At 45.8% G+C, this 25502-nt stretch overlaps 1 protein-coding gene across 5 annotated transcripts; it reads left to right on the top strand.

The window, feature by feature from the left end:
- Window positions 1-1360: 1360 nt before the first annotated feature.
- rfx3 (regulatory factor X, 3 (influences HLA class II expression)) lies at window positions 1361-25419 on the top strand. 5 transcript variants are annotated; one of them, XM_079734510.1, is made up of 17 exons: window positions 1361-1497; window positions 6262-6356; window positions 6771-6859; window positions 8408-8720; window positions 10825-10899; window positions 12094-12275; window positions 13009-13131; window positions 13268-13392; window positions 14826-14935; window positions 15089-15204; window positions 15365-15519; window positions 15692-15789; window positions 16050-16199; window positions 16758-16966; window positions 17622-17775; window positions 18276-18333; window positions 18616-25419. In XM_079734510.1, exons 2-17 carry the CDS (start codon window positions 6267-6269, stop codon window positions 18894-18896), a joined length of 2328 nt encoding a protein of 775 aa, XP_079590636.1. In that variant the 5' UTR covers window positions 1361-1497; window positions 6262-6266; the 3' UTR covers window positions 18897-25419. The 5 variants fall into 5 exon arrangements, with proteins under 5 accessions (XP_079590636.1, XP_079590639.1, XP_079590638.1 ...); XM_079734513.1 differs by having other exon boundaries at window positions 18276-18318; XM_079734512.1 differs by having other exon boundaries at window positions 8408-8714.
- The last annotated feature ends 83 nt before the right edge of the window (window positions 25420-25502 follow it).

Below are 25502 nucleotides of genomic sequence, written 5' to 3' on the forward strand. Positions count from 1 at the left end.
GATATAGACATACATGGTGAAGATATGGTAATATCTCCTTATTATTGCTTGGCTTACTGTGTGTGTGTGTTTGTGTGTGTGTGTGTGTGTGTGTGCGTGTGTGTGTGTGCGTGTATGTGTTCAATAGTGTGAGTGGGTGCAATAGTGTGCACACACATGTGAGAGACCTTGTGTATGTGTGTGCGTGTGTGTGTGTGTGTGTGTGTGTGTGTTTGTGTGTGTGTGTGTGTGTGTGTGTGTGTGTGTGTGTGTGTGTGTGTGTGTGTGTGTGTGTGTGTGTGTGTGTGTGTGTGTGTTTGTTTGTATGTGTGTATGAGCAATCAAGGATAGAGGCCGGCCTGGAAGGCTCCATAGGAAGAGCCTTTGTAAACACGGTTCAGAAAGACTGGGATTTCAATCAGCTCAAAGAAAGACAAATCGTATTGTTATCAAACACTATCAAGTAAATGATCTGATTTGTTCAGTGTCTTAATAACAAGGTAATATTGTCAATTTTATCATAGAAGATGTTGATAAGAAAAATAATGAATGCATTAAAAGCATATACACCAATGTGTGTGTGTGTGTGTGTGTGTGTGTGTGTGTGTGTGTGTGTGTGTGTGTGTGGGTGTGGGTGTGTGCGTGCGTGTGGGTGTGCGTGTGTTTGTGTGTGTGTGTGTGTGTGCATGGCTGGTAACAAAAGGTTTTTCTGAAGAAAACCCTACCTCGAAGGTTTCACCCAGAACAGAATGTATATTAGGTTGATAGCCTAAAGCCTTTTGTGCTCTCTGTGTGCTTTCTGGATTGATCAAATCTGGCTTGTTTTCCTTATGGTAATCAGACATATTTGATTGACATTCATGAATCAACAATCAATAGACGATGGACATTAGGTCAAACAAAGGATAATTCATCGAGGTCTAAGTTCAGCACTAATGATTTGACTTTTATGAAGCTTAGTCCTGCAATAAATAACTACCATTTGCCTGACCTATTTAAGAAATAAACATATAAGCTTTCTAGTAAATCTGAATGAACGAGTTAATACATACCTGAAAGAAGCTAAAATTAAAAATAAGACAAATACTGTAAGCCTGATGATTTTACTATGATCCTAATATACAGAAGATACAAAAGTGATCAGATAAATACTGTGTATTTATATATTTACGAAGAGTCAGATTGATACACTATCATACACCAAATGTTAATGTCTGTTCCTCCCCCGAGCCGTTAGAGGTACTGATATCTTCCGTGAGAACGACTGACATGTCATCCAAATGTTAACATTAACCACATCTACCTGTAAAACACCCTGTGAGCCCTCACCACCCAATCAGCAGTAAGCAAGTGATGCTGCGCGTGCCCAGTGAGTTTTATAGCAACTGTTGCCCAGTGAGGCAGGGCCATAGTCACCGTAGTCCTGGCGACTGTAACCCACCAACAACAACAACCGCTCGCTCCATCATTACCACCTCCTCCACCATCCTCATCATCATCAACCAGTCCTCAGCCCAGGTTTGAATCATATTTTATTGCAACCTCTTACGCGTTTTCAGGCCCGTTCATTATTAAAGTTGGTTTTCCTGTGTAGTTGATGTAAATGCTGTAAGTTTAGTTTGCATGTTGAATCGAGGTGGGCTGAATTAATGGTTAGTTTGCTAGCTAGGGTGTTTCTTTGTAACAAGCCCGCTAGCTGACGTGGGACTAGATTACTACAGTTGTAACAAGTCCGATTCGCTTGCAATCGACCCCGCTACAACACATTATGCCTATTTAGAGCTATGTATCGTTTTTTAAGTATGCCTGCGCAATAAATGGTGTAAAACTGAAAGATGCTTGCAGAGGGTACAGGTCCATGCTAATCATGAAGCTAGCTGGTCAGCTGGAGGAGCAGGTGTCTGTTGCTAGGTTGCTAGCTAACGCTCTTTTCTTAGAATGGATGTTGGGTGTCTCGTGGATCACCTATGTTACCGTGATAATCACACCCGTGTTGGTGCCATTGGGGTATATCCTATTGGTTTAACGAACTTACTAACGTGGAATAGCGCAATAAAGTGGGGTTTAGCTAGTCTTCGCGTACATGCACTGCTATTGGGAACAGCCAAGACTCTACTTTCCCTTTTGTCTTGGGGGAAACGGGATAGCTTGCTAGCTAGCGATTTCTATCTACTCTTTGTGGCATTAGATCGCTATCAGAAGCTAACGCTTCCTTGTATCAGGCTGGCAATGAACAAGCACCTGCCCTGCTTACTTCCTTACGTTAGAAATATTGTGTTTTGCGATATTGTTTAACCGATTGAATAGGGACAAACACAGGTAAAGGCTGGATTGAATGAAAGTGATGCGAGTGTGTGAGAGGGGACGCATTCTTGAGCGGGTGACTGAATGATGGGATGGCGATGCATTTTAAAGAGACCGATCTAAAACGTGATTTCACGCAACAACAAAAAATGTATGCAACTTAATTGTGCATATTGTTTTATTAAATGAAAGTGATATTGCTATTACGTTGTAAAGGGCATGCCTTTATTACATACGGGCTGAACGGTCCTGTATTGCTTGGGGAAGTATATCTTTTGATACCTCGGTGACAACATGAAGGTGTGCAGTGTTGGTTGGATGAGACGTTGCTTGAAATGCCACAGCCTGCAGTGTCCTCATGTTGCATCATAATTAGTCTTTAGTCCATGGGGTCTTGTGTGCAGCTGAAGCCACTGATTCCCAATAGGAAAGAAAACAGGTGTGTGTGCAGGGGGAGGGGGCGGGCAGGTGGGGATTAAGCAGTTGTGACACTCCAGGAGAAAAAAAAAATGCATACCTTCTCTTTAATTCTTTGTCTTTTAAATTGCGCTATTCATTTTCAATCTAAAAAGTAATACAATAGAGGGTTGATTGAATGAAAAGCCATGCCATTATCTGTTAAGTTGAACCTGATAAATCTTTTACTTCCAAATTGCTTACAGATAATATCGCTTCCTCGTGCCATTAGCTTAGTGGTTTTAGAAATACCACCATCATTAAAACAATGATGTGATTTCGGAATCTAGTGCAGCAAGACAAGAGAATTGGACTGGATGAAGAGTAATTCAATTTAAGAAAAAATAAATCTTCAATCTCTCATAATTTACCTTCCACTTACTGTCTGCCCTCTGGAGGGAAATAAAATAGCTTTTACTCTTTTCTTTTCCATCACACATCTGTAAGAGCACAGGTGTATGAGGCGCTGTGTAAAATGTTCTTTCTTTTTTAAAATAAAGATACAGTTTATAACTAAGTGTTGCCTATGTCATTGTAGATGCCAGTATAGTGTGAAGCATGTAGTTTATTCAAATATAGGTAATTAATCCTTTATAGCCATGCCCATACTTCCACTTTCTGTCTCTACTCTGAATTAAAGCTTGACTTGTTCCGCTGCTTCTTTGCATATAGAAGACTGAAACTACAGAAATACATTTGTTATGATATAGTTATTGGGTGATGTAGCTGGTGCCGCCATTATGCTGAAACGTCTGGTACTAAATATATATATATATATATATATACAGTTAAACATTCTCTAATTTTGCCCATCTTCATGTACTCCATAGAACATCAATGTGTTTGTCCTAGCTGTGTTTATACCCCTATGATCCCCCCTGCTGTTTCACACACACACACACACACACACACACACACACACACACACACACACACACACACACACACACACACACACACACACACACAGAGAGTTACAGGCAGACCTGCTAGTGATCAGCTCGGGTTTCGTCCTACCTGCGGTCAGGTAGGGTGGGCGTAGTACCGTGCCACCTGCCGCCTGGCTCCTGTTCCATTTCCAATCACAGGAAAGGGGGCCGATTAATTCAATATTCAGGCATCCGTTTTCCTGGCTTAGCGGAATAAAACGTGGTTCATTCGGTTCTCCTGGCCCGCCATTCGTAACACATGATTGATGATGGGTAAAAAACTGATTATTTCTTTTTTGCCGGACTATTCATTTCCCATGTTGAGCAGAAGTGATATTCGACAGAACCCTCTGTGCTCCTGATGTACTAAACTCATAGTGGCATCACGTTAACAAATGAACAAGAATGATGTGGTAATAAGCAAATATAAGTTGTAATATTATTATTATAGTAAGTATCGACCAATTTTAATTTATGACTAGCGGTAAAAATCAAAAGAAGGCTGGCCTGGAAAAAAAACCTCAACTAAAACAGATCACGCTGTTCACTTCCGTCTGAAACAACCAATCTTTGTGACCTTCTGTTTATTTCCAACCTGCCCCCTGACGTTCATGTCCTTTTTATAACCTTTTTTCCTTGTTCTGGTTTAGTTAAAAATCCACATCTAGGGTTCGCCTTTGGGCGCAGGAACAACCCCTAACTCATCCGGCGAATAAGCTGTCTTGTCGGAGCACATTTAATCTTGAGACTCTTTTGTGCGGTGTTTGTGATGTTGGCAAGAAACACTAAAAAAGGGAAATTCTGGGCAAGACGTTGCCCTCCACAGTCGGGGTGTATTTTTTTTTTTCTTTTTTCTCTTTCTTTTCCTGTGTGTCTTTGTAGGGCTTGCACTTGGTCATTGGAGCACAGCGTTTAAGTGGGCCACAAGGGAGCGGTTGAATGGGGAGGCAGAAGGTGTGTGTGTGTGTGTGTGTGTGTGTGTGTGTGTGTGTGTGTGTGTGTGTGTGTGTGTGTGTGTGTGAACCACTGGGTTGTGATGCGAGTGGGCATTTTTTTTTTTAACCTTGATTTCTGTGATTTGATTTGGCTCCATGTTCCGAAGACGTATTGTTGCGTTTTTTTTTGGGGATCAAAGTCTGCACCTTTCTGTGTTTCGAGTTGTTTTGGGAAGGAGGATGTGCCTCAACTGTTGTTGCTTGATGCACTGCTTTGTCTCCCTGCGTCTCCCGGGCATTACATGTTTACTGGCGTTATTAGATATTTGTTTTTTTTGTGCTGAATAATTTATTTTGTTTGCAACAAAAAACGCAGCCGAAACCACGTGGATTATTCGGATAAGCGGCCTCGTTATGAATAACGAGTAAAGGGAATACATCTTAGACCATTGTGTGTGTGGGAGGTGTGTGTGGTGTATTTGTCTTTGTGTGTGTATATATTTTGCCATGATTCTTAAACCTGCGTCTTGTCGCTCTCGCCTAAATACAATACCCGGCGAGGTCGCTCAGCGTAGACCTGTTGACTTGCGTTACCTGTTGATTATTAATCTTACTCTTTTCAAAGATTTATATGAACACCACCCACGTATGTGCGCCCACATATACACACACAGAAGATGAAGTCCCGGCCCTATTTTTTCCTGAAGGACACCATTTATAACAAGGAGATGGAAGAATAATAATAAACAAATCTCAGGCCTGCACAGGAAAATACACCAGACACCTGCATGATACGCAGGGCTTACAGGGACGGAGCAGTCTCCAGGGAGAGCCTGCTGCAGTTAGGAGACCGCTCTTAATTAACCAAGAGAGGCTTGGGCATGGAAAGTGTGTGTGTGTGTGTGTGTGTGTGTGTGTGTGTGTGTGTGTGTGTGTGTGTGTGTGTGTGTGTGTGTGTGTGTGTGTGTGTGTGTGTGTGTGTGTGTGTGTGTGTGTGTCAGGGCGCTTACCTGGGTGGATCAGGAACGTTTGGCAGGCCATACTCCCGATAAAGTCCACAATGTTAGAGGGGCCGTCCGTGGCTGCGGTGGGCATACTCTCATCGATACAGGGCTCTACGTGTTAATGTGTTTAGCAGGGAGAAAAGCAACACTGGCTTCTTCATTTACCCTGAATGTGTGTGTGAAAGGTAGATCCCCCTCGGAGCAGTACTCTGATGCACACAACTCTAGTAATGGTTGCTTTAAACAAGGGTGGTTGTTTCTAGTGCTTGAGTCTGAAATTTGAATGGGGGAAACTAGCTCTTTTTTACTTGTATTATTTGGGTGAACGCTGTAACGTGAGCCACCGTGCTCCGAAAATGGCAGCACTTAGGCGCCTTGTTAAACATTAACTTTTATGGCGGCCGGGTGTGTGTGCGGAGACGGCAGCAGCAGCAGCATGCGTCGGATGCGTGAGCGCCACAGACGGAGACGCCACACCAGCGGCTAGCTCTGGTTAGCATTCAGCACACGCTTATCAGAATGCCAACGTCTTTATTTGCTTTTTGTGACGGGTGTCAACAGCCACACTTTCCATCCCCTAGGTGTGGATCCGCGACTCTCTGAGTGCTCTCTCGGCCCGAGCATCTAAAACGGTGTGTTTTGCTCTTTGTTTAGGCGCCATGCAGACCCCTGAGGCCGGCACTGGCTCAACCTCCACCGTCCCTCTACAGACCACCGTGCCTGGCCAGCCTACCGCCTCCAGCCAGCAGGTAATGTTGGGCCCTGTGTGTGTGGAAAAAGAAAAGGTTTAAAGTCAATAGGTAGTAAGAGAGAATGCGAGCTGGTGAGTTGAGTACAAATAGGTAAATACAGGTCAGTAAACAGATGGGATGGATAGTCGTTTATTGCCCTCCCAAAGAGGAAACTCATTTCACCGACAGTGCGGCGCACATATAAACACATATGTGTACAAGACGTAATGATACGACACCACACAGGACTCCTGAACACATTCAGAAAAAGTAAAAGAATTTTCCAGGCATTTGACAGTGTTATTATTGAGGCATCGTGTGTTTTTTTGTTTTTTTTGCCTTGTGTGCTTGCCTTGCTAACTTTAGTCCTAAATGCTTGCCCTCCTTTTTTGTTTTTGTCTTGTTTTGTTGTTGTTTGGTCCGTTTCCACAGGCCCAGACTGTGCAGCAGGTGCAGCATGTTTACCCTGCGCAGGTGCAGTACGTAGAGGAGACCAGCGGCATCTATACCAATGGAACCATGTAAGTCACTCTCCCCCGCCCACTCCCCCACCACTGCCCCTTCCTCTGGAGCCGCTTGAGACCATCCTGATGGCCTGCGCTCGGCCAGGCAGCAATTGATTTCCGAACGTGGCCGCGGGCCTAACGCTGCTCCTTAATCCCCGGCCAATCAGAGGGATGCTCATGCCGCCTTTTGTGGTGGGAAGCGAGGCAAAGACGCGTTCTGATCTGAGAGAAGCCTCGCGTGCAGATTTCTGTTTGTCTTTGAACATTTCGTTTTGATGATCCGCAATAAAGTCTTATTGCAGATGATTTCAAATCTGGGTGAACAGGAAACAAGGCTTAGCTCTGCCCCTTAACTTCCCCTCCCCCCCCCCCGAGGCTCTGTTAAAACATGGCGGACTGCTGGATCCCTGATGACTTCCCCGTTCATGCCACATGCACATGACATGGGTGGAGTGTGCATCAGAGAGGGAGAAAGAGGGAGAGAGAGAGGGTATGTATGTGTGTGGGCTTGTGGGTGGGGGGGGGATGTTAGCAGGGGGAAGTGGGTTTCAGTGTTGTGACTGTGCTCGGTCACCTGATGATGACCAGAAGTATCAGTGGAGTGCGGAAGCCACAACCAGCCTCCCCTGAGCCTCTTAGAAAGTGGGGTTTGTACACACTCGCTCACTTAATGCTTGACAAGTGTGAGCCGTTAGTGGTCCCTTTGCTCTTAGACGGCTTCTTTTTTCAAGGGACGCCACTGTCAGCTGCTCGGTTTGCCAGGCTTAGTAAGGTACCTATTGTGTGCAGCTCTAGCCTGGTCCATGGGTCACACTGGTTATGGGCAGAATGTTTGGCTTTATATTGAGGTAGTCATCTAATCCAATGGCCGGCGTTTTTAATTGAAAAAAAATTATTACATTTTATAAATTAAATACAATGTGTTTAATCTATTTTACGCCAAACTCATCATTTTCATTACTTCGGGGCTAGGTTTTATATATATCTATCTCTATCATAATCCCATGAGTCGTTGTGTTTTTGGCACCTTGAAGTGAGCCCTTTATATCTGCATCTTCTTCCAAGGAGCCCGCCATGTTTCTAACGCTTTTTATAGCTGTCTTACTCATAAGCTATGACCTATAGTTTTACAGAAAAGGTTTCTGAATGAATACAATTTATAACTCTATCAAGGATCCTCGTCACCTGAGACTTAGCCAAGTGTCAAGTGATGAGGTTCCTTGGTCGATTCTTGATATTGTACTCGATACTGAAGAAGACGCATCCATTTTTTTGGATGTACCTACTGGCACCTTTACCGGCCACTACAGGCCACTGTAGCTTCTCCTATGACTTTGGAAAGGGCAGGTTTGGGGGGGGGGGGGGGGCGGCGACTCTGCTGGTTGCAGTCTGCAACCTAACCTCACCCTCACCTTCCTACATCATACACGCTGCACCTTTTGGTGGAGATAACACGATAGAGTAATTCCAAACAAAAGCCGCGCGTCCACGGCCGCCTTTCCCGCCCCTCGGCCCTCCGTAGAGCACCCCCCACTAACGGGCGGCCCTCCTGTTCCCGACCAGAAGGACCTACACCTACACGGAGCCCCAGCTGTACAGCCAGAACAGCGGCGGCAGCTACTTCGACACGCAGGCGGGCTCGTCGCAGGTGCCCAGCGTGGTGGTGGGCGCGTCGCACGGCATGACCAACAACAACAACAACAACAACGGCGATGGGAGCGGCGGCGGCGGCAGCAGCGCCGGGGGGAACGGGGTGATGGGCATGGGCCTGGCCGGGGGGCAGGTGATCGACGGCAGCTCCGGCGCTTACCTCATAGACACCAGCGCCCCCCACGCCTCGGGCCAGGCTACCCGGGCCTCCCCGGCCACTGTGAGTGTATGGACACCCCTTTTTTTATTATCCGTATCGTCATTATCGTCATGATTATTGTTGACGTTTTTTGTTCTGATTATGATCATTTTCATCATTATGGTCATTGTTACTATCCTAAGTAGCAATGTTATCGTCATAATTATTATCACGATTGTTATCAATATTATATTATTGTTGACTTCTTGCTGGGGCTGCAACAAGAAGTAAATGAATCATTGAGGTGACCGCCAGAATATCGATCATAGCTAATTTTGATAATCGATGAATCGATAAAGTCCTTGATAAAGTACAAATGACAAACATTTCCCGCTTAATGTTGAACTCTTCCATTCAAATATTTCATTCACGGAGCATTAAAAAGGAATAGTTTAGTTTTTCTTCGCTATTGTCAGATAAAGAAAGCGCATTAAAGTTGGTCTGTAGTCAACCAAATCAAATATTCGTCCGCCAACTCCAAGACCAATCAATCTCAAAATTAAAACAGATTTATCAGCATTTGTCCCTCCTGGCCCTTCAATTAATGGATTAAGAAGAGCTTTTATCCTTATGAAAGTAACACCAGCGATTTAGTCGAACAAGTGCATACCAACCAACCGACCAGACCTTGACAGCCCATTTAAGACATCAATTAGACTCTGTTAACTTGTCATGGCATTTTCTATTATTAATGCAATTTAATAGACTAAACGATTAACCGACTATGAAAATAATTAGGAGTTGCAGCCCTATTTCCTCTATCGCCTCCACTCTTCGGAGTGCTGAAGAAAGTTGGTTCATTGTGCATCCAGTGTAGAACCTCAGCACTCTTTTTGTCACAAACATGAAGTCCCATTGCGGCTATACGCTCCCCATGTTCCCCGTGTCCGTGCGTATTCCACGGTGTGTTGATGCGTCACAGACCCCCTCACTGCGCGGGCTCAGCCTACCCCTCATGTAGCGCAGAGCGGGCCTACGTGTCGAACGCCTGTTCCCTAACCTCCCGCAATAACATCCAGGCTGTTCTCTGTTTGTTTAGCTGTCACGTCGGTGTCAAAAGCACCCTTATCTCTCCTTACCCTCCTCCGCACGGGCCCTTCTCCAGGATCCCTTTCAGACCCAGCCCTTTCTTTCGTGCTCCCTGTTTGCATAATCATTATTTGGACATTCAAGACCTTCCACTAATGCATCCCCTTTTTAGTTATAATAGCAGCGGAGGAGGAGGGTAAGGACTTGTCCATTAGGTCTCTCTGGAGCACTCATGCCAAAGATTTATCTTAATTGCCGTCTCCGATCTTAGGTGCACGGCCTTCTGTTGTTATGTTATCGTCGTTAATGTGAATATCCCGTGGCTTGACCTGAGGGTGAATGCAAAAGACATTCTTTGAGACTATATTAAAGGCTGCATTGTCTGTGAAACGCAGCTGTCAAAGTTCAACCCGCTGAGGAGTGCACGGGTCTTTATGTTAATGCTACTGAACGCAGGGAATTGGCTTCTGTGATTGTGGCTGCAGCCGTAATCATACCTAATAGGTATATAGGTGTGTTTAGAAACCCGGAATAGCAATTCAATCAAAAGCTGATTGATTGGATTAGATTTAGCTTTGAGATGGAGGTATTTCGTGATGCACTTGCTTACACATTTTAGACGCACAAAGGCCCTGGCGTGTTGAACAAACTGCAGATCTGAATCACTTTAGTGTGAAAAAAAGCTACGCAAAAGCCTCACCACAAATGCAAAAGCCACAACATAATAACGGAAATTGAGCGCCAACACATGTTCACAATCTAACAGACTTTGCATTTGTTGTGACTGTTGTATTTATGTTTTGACTGTGATGTTAATACGGTTGTGTTTTTCTCAGAATTTGCGGATATGCATTTTCGTTGAGACCTGTGCCTCTTGCTGCTTTCACCACATCCCCCCCCCCTTCTTAGTATCTTCTGCTGGCTCTTCTTCCTCTACATTTTGGTGGAGGTGCTTGGGTTGGGCGCTATTCTATCCTGCAGGGTTTTGCTTCTATTTTTGGTTCACCTGTCATACTAAAGTGATTGCATGTTTTACTTTTTTTTTAGTCGTGTTTGTTTATTTTGTGTGTGTGTGTGTGTTCTGTGCTTCTTGCTCAATCAGATTGAAATGGCGATTGAGACGCTCCAAAAGACTGAGGGTTTATCCAGTCAGAGAAGCTCGCTGCTCAACAGCCATGTAAGTCGCCATCAATCGCATTCCTAAAGCTGCACGAAAAAAAGGATTACAAGGCTGTGTACATGCTTGGAGAAACCGTAGTTCTCACCCCCTTTTTATTACAGCATTCGGTATTAGGGCTGAACGGTTAGGGGAAACAATCTTAATTGTGATTATTTCGACCAATATTGCGATTTAGTTTACGATAACCCTCTTTTTAAGTTCAAACATTGGAAGCAATCAACATATAAACTGTTCTTTCCTTTGGGCCAGGCCTATGTGTTGAGGTGAATTGATTCCTGAATTTATTTTATAACATCTTTATTTAACTATTGAATTGTAAAAGAAATATGAATCTTACTGATCTCCAGTCAGTAACAGATAAAAAATCTATATAAATCGCAGCCTTTGCGATTTGCTAATTGTGTTCTGTTACATCACAATGTCTGTTTGAATGGGATTAATCGTTCAGCCCTACTCAGTATTAAACCAGGGTTACAACAAAAGGCAGATCCCACCACCTCAAGAGGTTTCCAAGTTAGCCACTCCGGGTACTGGATCGGCTGTACCCGGGTGTTGGGTGTTGGGCAGTGTAGAGGGGGAATAGTCATTGAGCCGGTTAAGACGTGTTGGAAATAACCTTGCCTTTGAGCTCTCCCCGGGGGAACGCGGTTCCACTCCATAGCCGCTAAGTGTTAGCCCGTCACGTCCCCTACACCTGAGCAGCTGTAAGCCTGCGGGCCCCCGTTACCTATGTTTAGCTCGCCGTTTCCATTCGGTTGGTGTTCCTGCTGCTTTTTTTTCGCCCTGGGGACTTTTTATTTAGTACCCGGCTTCTTTTATTCTTCTTTGATTATTTAATTTGAGTCGTTGCTTTCGACTGGCGCCAATCTTTAACTCTCCGTCGGATAGAAGTCGGAAACGCTCAATGAATTGATCTGGTTAATTGAAGCGGTTTGTCTCTGTGTCTGTGTGTGCCTCTCTCTCTCTGTCTCTGTCTCCCTCTCTCTGTCTCTCTCTGCCTGTGTATCTCTGTCTCTCTCTGCCTGTGTATCTCTCTCTGTCTATCTATCTGTCTGTCTCTCTCTCTGCTTCTCTCTCTCTCTGCTTCTCTCTCTCGCTGCTTCTCTCTCTGCCTCTCTCTCTCTCTCTCTCTCTCTCTCTCTCTCTCTCTCTCTCTCTCTCTCTCTCTCTCTCTCTCTCTGGTATAAACAGCTGCAGTGGCTGCTGGACAACTACGAGACGGCGGAGGGCGTGAGCCTGCCGCGCTCCACCCTCTACAACCACTACGTGCGCCACTGCCAGGAGCAGAAGCTGGACCCCGTCAACGCCGCCTCCTTCGGCAAGCTCATCCGCTCCATCTTCACGGGGCTCCGCACGCGACGCCTCGGCACCAGGTGACCCTGAAGAGGCCCCGCCCCCTCTGCTGAGCCTAGTTTCTCTTTTTTAGTCTTTTTTTTTTTTTTGCTTTGTTTATTCTACCAAAGCAAATAACTAGCAGCCAGAGTAAGCCCTGTTTTTAAAGTTACCCAACCGGAAAGCAAATCCCGCCCCTCCCTTCAGGCTTCTCTGGAAAGCCACTCCCCCAAATCACTTAATTAGCTCGCTAGCGTTCGTAATGGCTCTGCCCAGCCTGGTGGAAGAATCCGCTCATGTGAACTGAGTGCGCGCAGCTAGCCGGACAGGGAGGGAGACAGACATAGAGGCTATCCAATCATTCGGGCCAAGTGAGATGATTGGACAGGTTTATTACAGGTCTGTTACGGCATGTATACATGAATGAATAATGTATATAAATATAAAAATCTTGCCCTGAAGTAATGAAATTATGAGTCTTGTCCAATGGATAGAACAAATTGTGTTTCATTTATAAAATCAAATAAAAAAGGCAACCCATTGGATTATATGACTATGTAAATGTACAGCCAAACATGCAGCCCATAACCAGTGTGACCCCTGGACTTGGATAGAGCTGGCTACAATAGGTAGCCATACTTTGCCTGGTAAACCAAGCAGCGGTAACCTAAACCGGGACGTTTTCCACCTTTCCCAAGCCGAAACCGCGTAGCCACCCCACTATCCCTCCTCCTTAGCCCTGCTCATGATTCGGGGGTTCTGTTACCTTTTCAGGGGGAACTCAAAGTACCACTACTACGGCATCCGGGTCAAGCCGGACTCGCCGCTCAACAGACTGCAGGACGACATGCAGTTCATGCAGGCCCTCCGCCAGCAGCCCGTCCAGCAGAGACAGAGGTACCGTTCCCCCCCCTCTCTCCCCTAACCCAATGCCCCCTCTTTGCTCTGACCTGCGGGACGGCCCAGGCTGACCCCGTCTTCTGTGTGTGTGTGTGTGTCCCGTCCCCCCCCCCCCCCCCCCCCCCCCGCTCAGGTTCAAGCCGGTGCAGAGGGTTGACGGGGTGTCGGCCGACGGCTACGCGGCCGGGGCGCAGCACCCCACCAGCGCCACGGAGCAGGCGGACATCGCTCAGAACCAGCACCACCAGGAGTTCCTGGGTCAGACACCTCCACCTCTTTCCTGCGGGTGTTTTTGTCGAAAAATGGGTCCATATTGATTATTGTTCTGTTGTTGTTCCAGTTCCAGGCGCTCTTATGGATCCTTGCGTGTTCCTATCTAAAATTAAAACAGCTAGTTTGAAGTCTGTATCTCTGCTGCGTAATCAGATCGTGGGGGGATATCTGTTTTTGTTTTTTAGGGCTGTACAGTACACCTTCCGTTTATTGTTCAGACATAGGAAGGGAGTTCTAGTGTGGCCGTAGGTGTTTAATGTGTAGTAGGGTTAGTCAGGGTTTACGTACTGTACCGTAACCCCTAAAGCGTCCTCTGCCCACGACGAATCGTCTGGAACGGGCTTCGATATACGTTTATGGCTAGAGAGAGAGAGGGTGGGACTTATGCACATGCTTCGGAGGGAGCAACATGCGCTTCAGTAACATGGGTTTAACAGCGAGAGAGAGAGATTGTTGTTGTTGTTGTTATGAATACCTTTTTGTTATTGTTGTATCATCCTGCTCTAGGGACTTGTAACCGGCCTAGCCTGCTAACAGAAAGTATGAGAAGGGAAAATGTTATTGCGGTGAACCGGGTTAACACTGCAATCCCGTGACCCTCTCTCAGCCTACTGTACTGCGAGAACTGAGTCTCCGCTGCTAACGGCGCTCTCTTCCACCAAACTCCCTCGCTGCTTTCACGACGTTGGCCAACACCGGCTTGTAGCTTACCGCGCTCCCACCGCCAGCGACAAGGGCGTCAAGGCGGTTTGACAAGCCGTGGGATTCGCACCGTCACTTTAGCGCTCATAAAAACTGAACCGTTGGCGATCGAATGTGACGGGCTGACTGATCCCTGCGGAGCCCGGTCAGCCCTTGACACGACACGACATGCCAGCCTGTGATTGTTTTTCTTTTATACAAAGGACTTGTGCGCAGTGCCCACACTTAACGTGTGTGTGTGTGTGTGTGTCTCTGAATGCAGCTGAACAGACAGATGGTTTGGCTTGACACAAATTCTCGCCACCACCATTTGAATTCTGTGCCACTTTCTCCACTACTGAGGGATCTCTGCAGTGGAGCAGTCTCTACTGCTTGAGATGCATTTGAAACACGGATACACCAAACGCCAGTTATATTTCATTGGAACCCTGTCCTGTTTACTAAATGTATGTTCTAGGGATGTCATTCAACTGCCCCGTAACATCTTGTAGAATTTGCATTGCGTCAAATCTTGCGTTGACTGAACGCGCAAACGTCTTTCTCTCAGTCTGCAAACACAGCGCCGTGCTCTTCTGCATACTACAGGATCGCAAATACACCTCACGAGCCAAACAAGCATGGCAATCGCCATGGTAACACGGACCGTTGTATAGCAACAAATGATTGAGAATACTCCAAATAAAGCTCGGCTCTGTTCCATTGTGTCCGTCTGACAGACCCGTCACGAGCGCTGCCCGAGTTTGTGGAGTTGGATCTGGGGGAGAGCGACCACTACAGCTCAGATGACATCAAAACTCTGGAGTCCCTTTATAGAGAGCACTGTGAGGTGAGTCACTTTGCTTTGAACCCTGGACGCTGGGTAATTTGGCGCCACAGTGTTTGACCTTCAATTTGAATTATTTTCGGCCTTTGTGTTGTTGTTTTTTACATTTCTTTGTTTTGGTTTAATTTTTTTGTTTTGGCTTGTGTGTTTGTGTAGGCAATCCTGGACGTGGTCATCAACCTGCAGTTCAGTCTGATCGAGAAGCTGTGGCAGACGTTCTGGCGCTATTCCCCTTCTGACACTGTAGAGGGCGCCACCATAACAGAAAATAGGTCAGTTCTCAACATGGGTATTTAACAATGGATTGTGTTTACAAATGAATCACCTGGTGTGTGTCTATCTCTGTGTCTGTGTCTGTGTGTGTGTGTGTGACGACGGGGTGTCACTCGCTTTCATTCTGTTTATTCCTCTCCTTTTATTCCCTGGCCGCAGCGGTGTGAGCGAGATCGAGGAGAGGCTGCCGCGGGCGCAGCTGCTTGCACTGTGCGCCACGGAGACGGTGGTCAAGTGGATGAGCACCTGCGACTACCTGATGTACCAGGCCGTGGTAGAGATCCTCATCCCTGACGTCCTCAGACCCATTCCCAGTAAGACCGCACGCACGCACGCACGCACGCACGCACGCACGCACGCACGCACGCACGCACGCGCGCGCGCACACACACACACGCGCTGAATGTTGCTCCACCCTGGGTGTGTTTGTAACCGCCGCTGATCTTTTGGTGTTGCTTGTGTTCGTTTGGCCGTCGGTCCCTCCAGGTGCCTTGACTCAAGCCATCCGCAACTTTGCTAAAAGCCTGGAAGGATGGCTCAACAATGCCATGAACGCCGCTCCGCAGAGAATGGTTCAGACCAAGGTACGGGGTGTATACACGCGGCACGGTTATTACACGTCAGTACTACTGGACCTGGGAGGGATGGAGGGATGGATTCTTTATCTATCGGGAATACAATTTTCAGTTAGAAGGGTGTGTAGAAAACACTTCGGAAATTCCTAAAAACCTTCTGTGTATGTGTTTAATGACCAAACCAAAAAATCCTTTATTTATCAATGGACAAAAAGTCAGGAAGGCCAACTACTGCTACTGATCACGAGTCTCCCCTGTGTCTGGTGCAGGTTGCTGCTGTAAGTGCCTTTGCTCAGACGCTGCGTCGCTACACGTCCCTGAACCACCTGGCGCAGGCGGCGCGCGCCGTGCTGCAGAACACGTCGCAGATCGACCAGATGCTCAGCGACCTCAACCGCGTGGACTTTGCCAACGTGCAGGTCTGAGGCTCTGCTCTGTTGTTGTTGTTGTGTGGCGCAAGGTTCCCCTTGTACTGGAATATCTGGTCCTTTTTCATAGAGCATTCTGTTTTATAGAGCTTCTAGCGTTCTATTTCCCTGAGTTTAATTCTGAATGAAAGAATGTATTTACAATTCATGCTCGGCCATTTCCTGAGAAAGTAGTGCATCGGGTGCAACGCATTTGTTCTAAAGTAGGACCGTTTGACGTCAAGCAGTCCTCCTATATTCCCATGGCGATTCCCCTTAGAGCAATTGTAATATCTTTCTAAGGGCATATTATGTGAATGCCAGAATCTAATCATATACGATATCCGGCCGAGCCTTAAACGTCACGTGACTTCATACGATCGGTCAATCTCTGCATTTTTATTGGTTTTCCGTCATAGAAAGCCAAATGAGACGAATGTCCTAAGCTGGGATCACCAAAAAAAAAAAAAAAAGCTTTAAGAGGAAGACCAGAGGAATAGCACTCTGCCTTATGTTGCTCCGGCCCCAATCCCTCAATGCCCTTCTCCTCCCTCCCCCGCGGCTCCACAGGAGCAGGCCTCGTGGGTGTGCAAGTGCGAGGAGGGCGTGGTGCAGCGGCTGGAGCAGGACTTCAAGGCCACGCTGCAGCAGCACAGCTCCCTGGAGCAGTGGGCCACCTGGCTGGACAACGTGGTGACCCAGGCCCTGGAGCCCTACGACCACCGCACCAGCTTCCCCAAGGCCGCGCGCCAGTTCCTGCTCAACTGGTCCTTCTACAGGTGGGGCAGGCCAGGGACGCTTTTATTATCTTAAGATGAATTCGATTTTCATTTATTTGTTTTTTTTGGTCCATAATGTGAATGCAGTCTGTAGAAGTGCGATTTTAAGGTCCGTTTTTTCATTCTTGTTTTATTTCATTCTTATCGTTGTGTTTTACATGTTGTTGACCTTTTACTTTGATTGATTGGTTCTTCTATTCTATTTTTTTTTTATTGACACGTCAATTCTTACTTTTGCTTGCACTACCTTACTTGCTCACACACACTTACACACTCACTCTACAGTCTTACTGATTACCTATTTTCTGTGCGGGAATTCATGAACTTCCTTAATGAATTGCTCATACTATCTTTATTGCTTCTTAACCTTTCTTAATGAATTGCTCATACTTTCTTAACGGCTTCTTAACCGTCCTGAATGAATTGCTCCTGCTATCTTCATGGCTTCTTAACCCTCTCTTGATGAATCACTTATACTTCCTGAATGAATGGCTGATACTTTCGTAATGAATCGCTGATAATGAATCGCTTGCGCTATCTCGCACCTCTGCCAGTACGTTCCAACACCGCACACTCGTTCAACGGCGCACACTCCCACGCGCTCTGACCTCCAGGCTCATGCCTAACCTCCCCCTGCCCCCCGCCCCGCCCCCAGCTCCATGGTGATCCGGGACCTGACCCTGCGCAGCGCGGCCAGCTTCGGTTCCTTCCACCTCATCCGCCTGCTGTACGACGAGTACATGTTCTACCTGGTGGAGCACCGCGTGGCCCGCGCCACCGGCGAGACGGCCATCGGCGTCATGGGCGAGGTGAGGTCCCCCTCCTGCCGGCCAACGCGTTCCCTTTGTGGGGCTTTCCGATCGTTGGTTAATGAGACGGTTCTTCGAGCGGGCTTTCCCTGCCGGAGCTCTCTGAGTGTGATTGTTGTGCTCCGCACTCTGTCTGTGTTTCACCTTGTCTCTGGTTCTTCGTGGTGTGTGACTTGCTGTGCTTTCTTTGCCAGGGCACTTTTGCCAAATCGATTTTTTTTTTTCCTGGTAAGGAAGGTTGAATCAAATCATTTATGAAACGTTTCGTAAAGGTTCAACCACTTTTCTGAGTAGATTTAAATTGTTTGGTCAATATTGTCATATTTACTGTTAAAACAGGAAAGGTTGCCCTTTAAATAAATCTAGCTATCATTAGCAAATGGTATTTTTTATCATTAAATTGTCCATCTACAAAATTCTGTTTATGTGGGTCAAAGAGGTGTTGGGTTGAATAGAACTGTTCTAATTCTTTGCTTGTCTGTCTTTTGTATTTGTTGCAGTTTGCCAGCCTTAATGCACTGTCTCTGTCCAACGTGGACAAAGGTACGTGGCTCATCGGTCAGTGGTCTTCCAATTTCATTCGTCTTTTCCTTTTAGAATTTGCATGACAGTCTACTGAAAACCAAACGTGTCGTATATTAAATAAATCGGTTATAGCAAATGATATGACATGGATATAGAAGTCTATTTCTTCACAACATCCTTCTCAACTGTGGGGAAAACTAACACATAATAAGTAACAATATTGGAAACGAAAGGAAAAAAACATCAATAATATCACCAGATCCCACCCTGGGTTGTATCACAAGCGTCTCACCCTCCCCCCCCCCCCCCCTCCAGACGAGGTCAGCGAGCTGGACAGCGACCCCGAGGACGACCCCGACGCGCCGCTGACGCCGCTGGCCAAGCGGCTGCGGCCGGCCCACGAGGTGATCCAGGTGATCCAGGTGGGCGGGGCCGAGGACGGCGGGCACCCGGTGGTGGGCGTGGTCCAGCCCGGCGTGCTCCACTCGCTGCCCCAGCCCCTGCCGGACCACGCCGAGCACATCCTCACGCCGGCCTCCGGCACGCCCACCATACGCCACTGCGACACCACGGGCAACACCTACTTCTCTGTGTGAGGCCACAGGCCCCCGACTACCCCCACGTTACTTCTCTCTGTCTGAAGGGCCCCTGGCTACTTCTCTCTGTGTGAAGGGGCCACTGGCTATTTCTCTCTGTCTGAAGGGGCCCCTGGCTTCTTCTCTCTGTCTGAAGGGCCCCTGGCTACTTCTCTCTGTGTGAAGGGGCCCCTGGCTACTTCTCTCTGTCTGAAGGGCCCCTGGTTACTTCTCTCTGTGTGAAGGGGCCCCTGGCTACTTCTCTCTGTGTGAAGGGGCCCCTGGTTACTTTTCTCTGTGTGAAGGGGCCCCTGGCTACTTCTCTAGGTGACGGCTCCTAGCACGTACTCTGTGAGAGGACCCCTGGCTACTTCTCTATGTGAGAGGCCCCTCTCCTAGTCAGTCTTTTTTTTTTTTTTTTTTTTTTTACGCTTTTACACTCCACATTTCTTCTTCCTGTGTTGTCGTTGTTGTTGTTTTTGTTTTGGTATTTTCTTTCTCGGGTGTTTGGCTTCTTAGTCGTATCCATGTCTTGCACTTGTTGCCGTTGACGCTCCCTGTTCATCAAGCCTGCAGAGCGGAGATGTGTTGAGATCCTGATACTTTGGGGCCACAAAATGTCGCCGTCGGGAATCGTTAGTGTGTGCAAATATGTGCTGCTGTGGAGAGTAATGTAGACAGCGGGTGGGGGGGGTCGTTTGTATAATGAAGAATACATTTCACCTGTGAGATTTGGGCCTGTGGTTTGGCCATTTGACTGGTTCGTCCCTGGACTTTCGGACAGGATGTACAGTTCAAAAAACAAAAAAAAGGAACTTCAAAAAAAATCTAAAAAACACCATGTATACTACTGATGTCTTAGAGCTCAAATCCAAGTCACAGGTCCCAGATCAGCAAAGTCAATTGATTGACCAGACTATATCTCACGTTGTGCGTGTGCGTGTGCGTGTGTGTGCGTGTGTGTGTGCGTGTGTGTGTGCGTGCTGTTTCAAAATGTAGTTGAGGACTGAAAATCTCACGGTGCTATCTTTCTGTATTATTTTCGTAAAAAAAGAAAGAAAATGTTTTTGATTTATCGATAGAAATAATCTGCATCAAACCCCCTGATTACCATTATTATTGCGATACATTCTAATCATCGAATAAGAAACATTTGAAGGGCCTGTGTCAACTTTGTTTTGTGTGTTGCTCACAAATCCAGTTACTTTGGAACACTGCTGTCTGAGAGATAGGCTCATGGGCCTTGTTCTCTTCATTCGTTTCCCTCCCTTTAGTTTGGTCTGTTTGGCTGTCTACATCGACCCAGCACTGCCTAGAGGAGAGCCACGCACACACACACACACAGGCGCAATCACACACAGGCACGCTCACTCACACACACATGCAAGCACACGCACACACCCAGAAGGTGAGCCAGAAGAGATATACTGTACTGTGTGCTGCTACCACTAGTGTATATATACAGAGGGATGTGGTCGGCCTGACCCGTCCTTGACCCAATCTCTCTTCTCCTTTTTATTTTTGGAAATTTAATGCATTATTATAGATGGCTCTTTTACACTTTTTATTTTTTGTTCTTATCTTTCATTGCATTCTGCAACAAGTATATATTTCTCCGTTCCTCGTATCATTGCAGTTCCTTTCCCCATTGAGATTTCCTGAGTTAAAGATGGACCAAAAAAAACAACAACAAACAAACAAACAAACACAAACAAACCAACCCACTGAACCAAGGGGTAGCTTTGCTTTTCACCCTTTCACCCGGCCCCTCCGGGCCACCATACACATATATATACATATATCTATCTCTATATAGCTGTTGTCTGTCCCACGGTGCCATGTCGCAGAGCAGAAGGAATGTCAGGGATTTTATGTACCTCGGCTTTATCATAGTGCCTTAATCCTCCTCCAATGCAGCTGTTCTTCGTGGGCGCGGCTGTGCGGTCCCCTTCCTCTCTCCCCCCCTCCCTCCCCTCTCCTCCCTCTCCCCCCTCCGGTGGCTGGATTTGGGCTGGCTGTCATCGGCCTGGACTCCAGGGTAGACAGGCAGGGCTCACATAGGGAAAAGGCCCGTCGATTGTGGTCTATTTTTTTGTTTTGGACGTGATGTTTAGCTTAGCTCTCGACCATGGGCTCTTTATCCGTCGCCTTGCCCGGTCCCGCGCCTGGCATGCCCTTGCAGCGGGCCCCACTAGGGGGTGGACGTGTGATTGTACCCGAATGTTTGTGAGTGTGTGTGCGTTTGTTTCCGTGTGCAGCTATATGTGCCTGAGTTGTTGTTTTTTTTTTGTGTTTTTGTTTTGATTCTTCTGTGCGCATGTGTGTCTGTGTGTATGTTGATCCATCAGTCACCCTACCTCAAACCAGTGGTGCCAGCCCTTTGCCCCCCCCCACACGCCTGACACACACACACACACACACACACACACACACACACACACACACACACACACACACACACACACACACACACACACACACACACACACACACACACACACACACACACACACACACACCTCGCCACACAGAAACTATACTGTACACCGCTTTTCTATCACTTTTTCACACCTTTGCCACTTTTCCCTTTCCTCCCCCTCCTCCTCCTCTCTCCCCTGTGTCGTCCCCCTCACCCCTGCTCAAAATCATGTTTGTACAGAGGACCAAAAGTAGATATTTTGATATTTTAAAGATATAGTCTATATATGATACACTACTTTTGTTTGTAATCTTTGTGGGCGGGAGGGCGTGCTGAGCTTCTCCGATGTGATTTATCTGTGAGTTCTTCTGTGGGTAGCTCCTCTTTTCTGATTGGTTCATAGACTGTGAAATGGGATGGATACGGGGACCAACTTTTGTTCTCGAAAGAGTGAAAACATGTACTTGAACCGCCGTGCGTAGTCTTGTGGAGCGATCGATGGTTTGGAAAAATATGACGACGACAAAAAAAAAAAGCGCTCCAACTGGATATAATTTTAATATTTTATTTTTATTTTTGGGGTTGTTTTTCCTTCGAAGATTCAATTTCCTGTAATGTAAACGCTGGGAGTACCGTGAACTACTGGTGATCCATAGGAACGTGTTTGACCTCGGTGGATTCCGTCGCATGCTTTAGTCACTGCTTCTGCATTTCCCTGTCACTGCCTCTAACCTTCGGGACGGGTCTCCCCCCTATGGCCCACTGAGCTGCTGCGATGGTCCTCAAAGTGCATACTACTACTGTACCAGTTTTTTCTATTTTTAGTTTTATCCGAATTACCGGTTGCGGAAAGCGAAGATGTTGCATTGTACGAGATCGACTTCACTGGTGACTTTTTTGTTTACTCTTTTTTTTTTTATCGTTAATTTATTGGTATTTAATGTGCTTTTTATTTTCAATCTCCTAGATATTCTTATGCACCTGTAACATTAAATTGTCTTAAAGAGATGTGAAAGGTCTTGAGTTGAAATGGTCACCGTACTGCTTGGGTTGGGATGGAACCGGCAAACTCTGGCTCTGTTCACGGCCTGCGTTACCATGCAATCTGAACGGCCACGCCAACACATGATGTCCCAACACGATCCACCCCCCTAATCATTGTTAATATAGTGAACAGTTGACTGTAGAAGCATTCACAGTCACTACAAATGGGCCTAAAACCACCATTTATATTTATATTTCTTCATTGTTGTTTTGACTTTTTGTTGTAACAGTCTTTAAGGTGCTGGTAAGTTAGGCTATAGGTTAGACCCCTTGCTCCGGCTGGGCTTCAAGCTACACTATCCTACCCCGTTAGTTTATACCTCATCACACATCACCTATCACCTTGACAACAGAACGGACGCTCAATTGAATTGACATGCGTCAACCAATTGATTCGTTTATTATTAGGATTTTTATAATGAGTTATGGACAGGGGGCACAGATTGCATGGTTACTGCAAGCCATAGAACGGGGGCAACTATATGGAGAGACTTGAAAGGTATTTGGAGGATTTCCTTTTTTTTTAAAATTTGTTTTAAAGAAAAATAAATGATGACCTAATCAAGAATTATCTGACACACACACACCCAACACCGTGTGTGTGTCAGATAATTAAATGGCTTAATGTAGAAATTGCTTCAATGTGGCCCAGCACTGAACTAATGCTAATGCTGCCAGCATACACACTGTAGTGGTCATATACAATGATCCTGTATGTTGTGTTTTTGTTTTCGTATGTTATGAACCCATTCAGACTTGCGTTCCTCAAGTGTTTTTATATCACTCTTGTAATCCAATCTGGCAGCCCCCTGAAAAATCGTCCTATCTAATGTATTTATGAGCATTGCGCTGACCACCCTATACCGCACGGCATTCCTTACTCCGCTCTGTCAAGGTTTGCCGGAGGGAAACCGCGTCATAAGAACCCTTAACGATCCTTAAAGGTGACATATTCTACCACCAGGTGTGAGTGTGATTAGCCATTACAAGCCGTTGAGAAAGTCTGCCTCTTCTGACATCCCAAGTGGGGCGTATGTTCTGGATAGATCAGTCTACCAGTCTACCCAGTGGACTTTAGCAAACGTTGCTCATCTATCCGTCACACATCTAGGTGGACACGCCCACTTGTGATGTCAGAAGAGGCAGATTTTCAAAACGGCTTGTAACGGCTAATCACACTCACACCTGGTGGTATAATATGTCACCTTTAAGAGCGTCTTTGTACACGTCCTGCCAGGCGGACAGAAGCCCCCTGCTCTTAAGTAGCGAGAGACCGGACACGTTTACGTTCACTGGAGTCCCTGATCACTGCTCACACTTTGAGGAGGGGATGGTTTACGTTGCTTTGAAACGGAAGCGTCTTTTTTTTTTTTTCTTTTCTTTTTTAACTAAAACCCTGAAGATGTGGTACCTTACCACTCCCTCCGCACACTGTCACTCCGCAGTCAGTTGGCAAGCCTCCCCATACCCAAAGAGTGGTTTACAGTGATGTGGGCTGCTAAATATCTTGATTCATGTTCCTAAATATAACTATCCAGATGAGGCATAGAGGTTCATGACAACATGTGGCCATTCTTAACGGGGTTTTACTCTTTATTATTATATTTTTTTTGCTCATCGTAGCATTTATTTCTTTTGTTTTATTTTCTTTACTGAAATCTCGAACTCGCTCATCATATGAAAAGCTGTAGGTGTTTATTTATGTGGATTTTTGTGCCTCGACTGAAAAACGACTTTTACGAATATGTAAAAAAATACAAAAGATACATTTTGTGCTTTAGAATTCTTAAGTGCTGTGGACACGCCTGCGGAGGGCCGCCGGGCTCCTATTTTTCTCTAAAATACGTGCCAGACGGTGAATCTGATTTATCTTTTACTTTATCAATGCCTGCCTGGTTAACACTGGACTTATGCCACTGCTGCCAACACAAGTTTTATTTGTTCACATATTGTATGATATTGTTTATTATAAAAAAAAAACATACTTAAAAAACTTTTACAAATGAAACCCATTTCAAGCTTGATTACTTTTCAAAACATAAGCTACTCCAACATAACTCCATGAATACAGATAGAAGCTAGGGAAATGACTCACCCTCTGCACAAAACAGGCAGCTTCAGTGAGCCCCCCCCCCCTTCTCCTATAGCAGACTCCAGTGCCTTTGATTTTTCACCCTATAGCCAGAGCACACCATTGATCGCTGTTGGCCTACCACACACACACACACACACACACACACACACACACACACACACACACACACACACACACACACACACACACACACTAGTTTACACTTGGTGGATAACCCTGCAGATGGATTGAGCATTTTACTGTATTACATGTACTACTCTTGAGAAAAGAAGGGTAGCAGTGACGCTATCAAAATGAGATACATTTCTTCATGATTGTGATTTTTATTTTTTAACTTTCTTTCCGGTTTTATTTTTAAATATTTGCTCCTCCGAATGCTGTGTTACGTTCAGATGTTCTCGGTTGGCTGTTTTCAAGTGCCATTGGTGTATTGAGTTGTGGCAATCTGTAGCACGCTCTAATGCAAGCACAAGTATTTGGCAGTGGCATTTGGGAACGTTTTGTTGTTGTTAAATTTACCCTCGTTTTGAAAAGGAAAAAAATGTAAATAACTAATTGGAAATTTGTATTTATTTATGTTTTAACTATTTGATTTGTCAATTTGTTATTTTGATTTGATCAAATCGTTGGCGACCGTGCTTTTGTGATTTCTCTCATGTTTCTCTTTTTGGATAATTGTATAGTATCTAATATATACACACGGACTCCTTGTGGCTCTATTTGTGTGCGGTTTAAATTCCTTTCTTGTAGACTGTATCTTTTCAAATTTGGCAAAAGCAAACCAATGCGTTTTAAAAGGGTGATTTGTATTGTGTATTTTGCATTAAAAAAAAGTTACAACTGGGGGACTTTTATATTTATAAAGACATATTATTATTTAGTGTGTCGTATTGATGAATATAGGTACTATTAAGACACATGTAGTTTGGTTTTCTGAATATTTCAGATCTCGGCTCAGGCTAGCTTATTAGTGTTGTTTTCTTAAAATTTGTGGCTTGTCTTTATCAGTAATAAACTTTTTTCTTGTTGAAAGCCTGTAATTTCTGAGTTCAATCATATACCAAGGGGT

The sequence above is a fragment of the Pollachius pollachius genome, assembly GCF_949987615.1.
Source record: "Pollachius pollachius genome assembly, chromosome: 4".
Classification (NCBI taxonomy): domain Eukaryota; kingdom Metazoa; phylum Chordata; class Actinopteri; order Gadiformes; family Gadidae; genus Pollachius; species Pollachius pollachius.

Excerpts from the sequence above, each read along its gene's own strand:
- rfx3 (XM_079734510.1), top strand. The coding sequence starts at position 6,267 with ATGCAGACCCCTGAGGCCGGCACTGGCTCAACCTCCACCGTCCCTCTA. Across the intron at positions 17,776-18,275 it reads CCATCGGCGTCATGGGCGAG|TTTGCCAGCCTTAATGCACT; the intron begins GTGAGGTCCCCC and ends TATTTGTTGCAG. Across the intron at positions 18,334-18,615 it reads CAAAGGTACGTGGCTCATCG|ACGAGGTCAGCGAGCTGGAC; the intron begins GTCAGTGGTCTT and ends CCCCCCCTCCAG.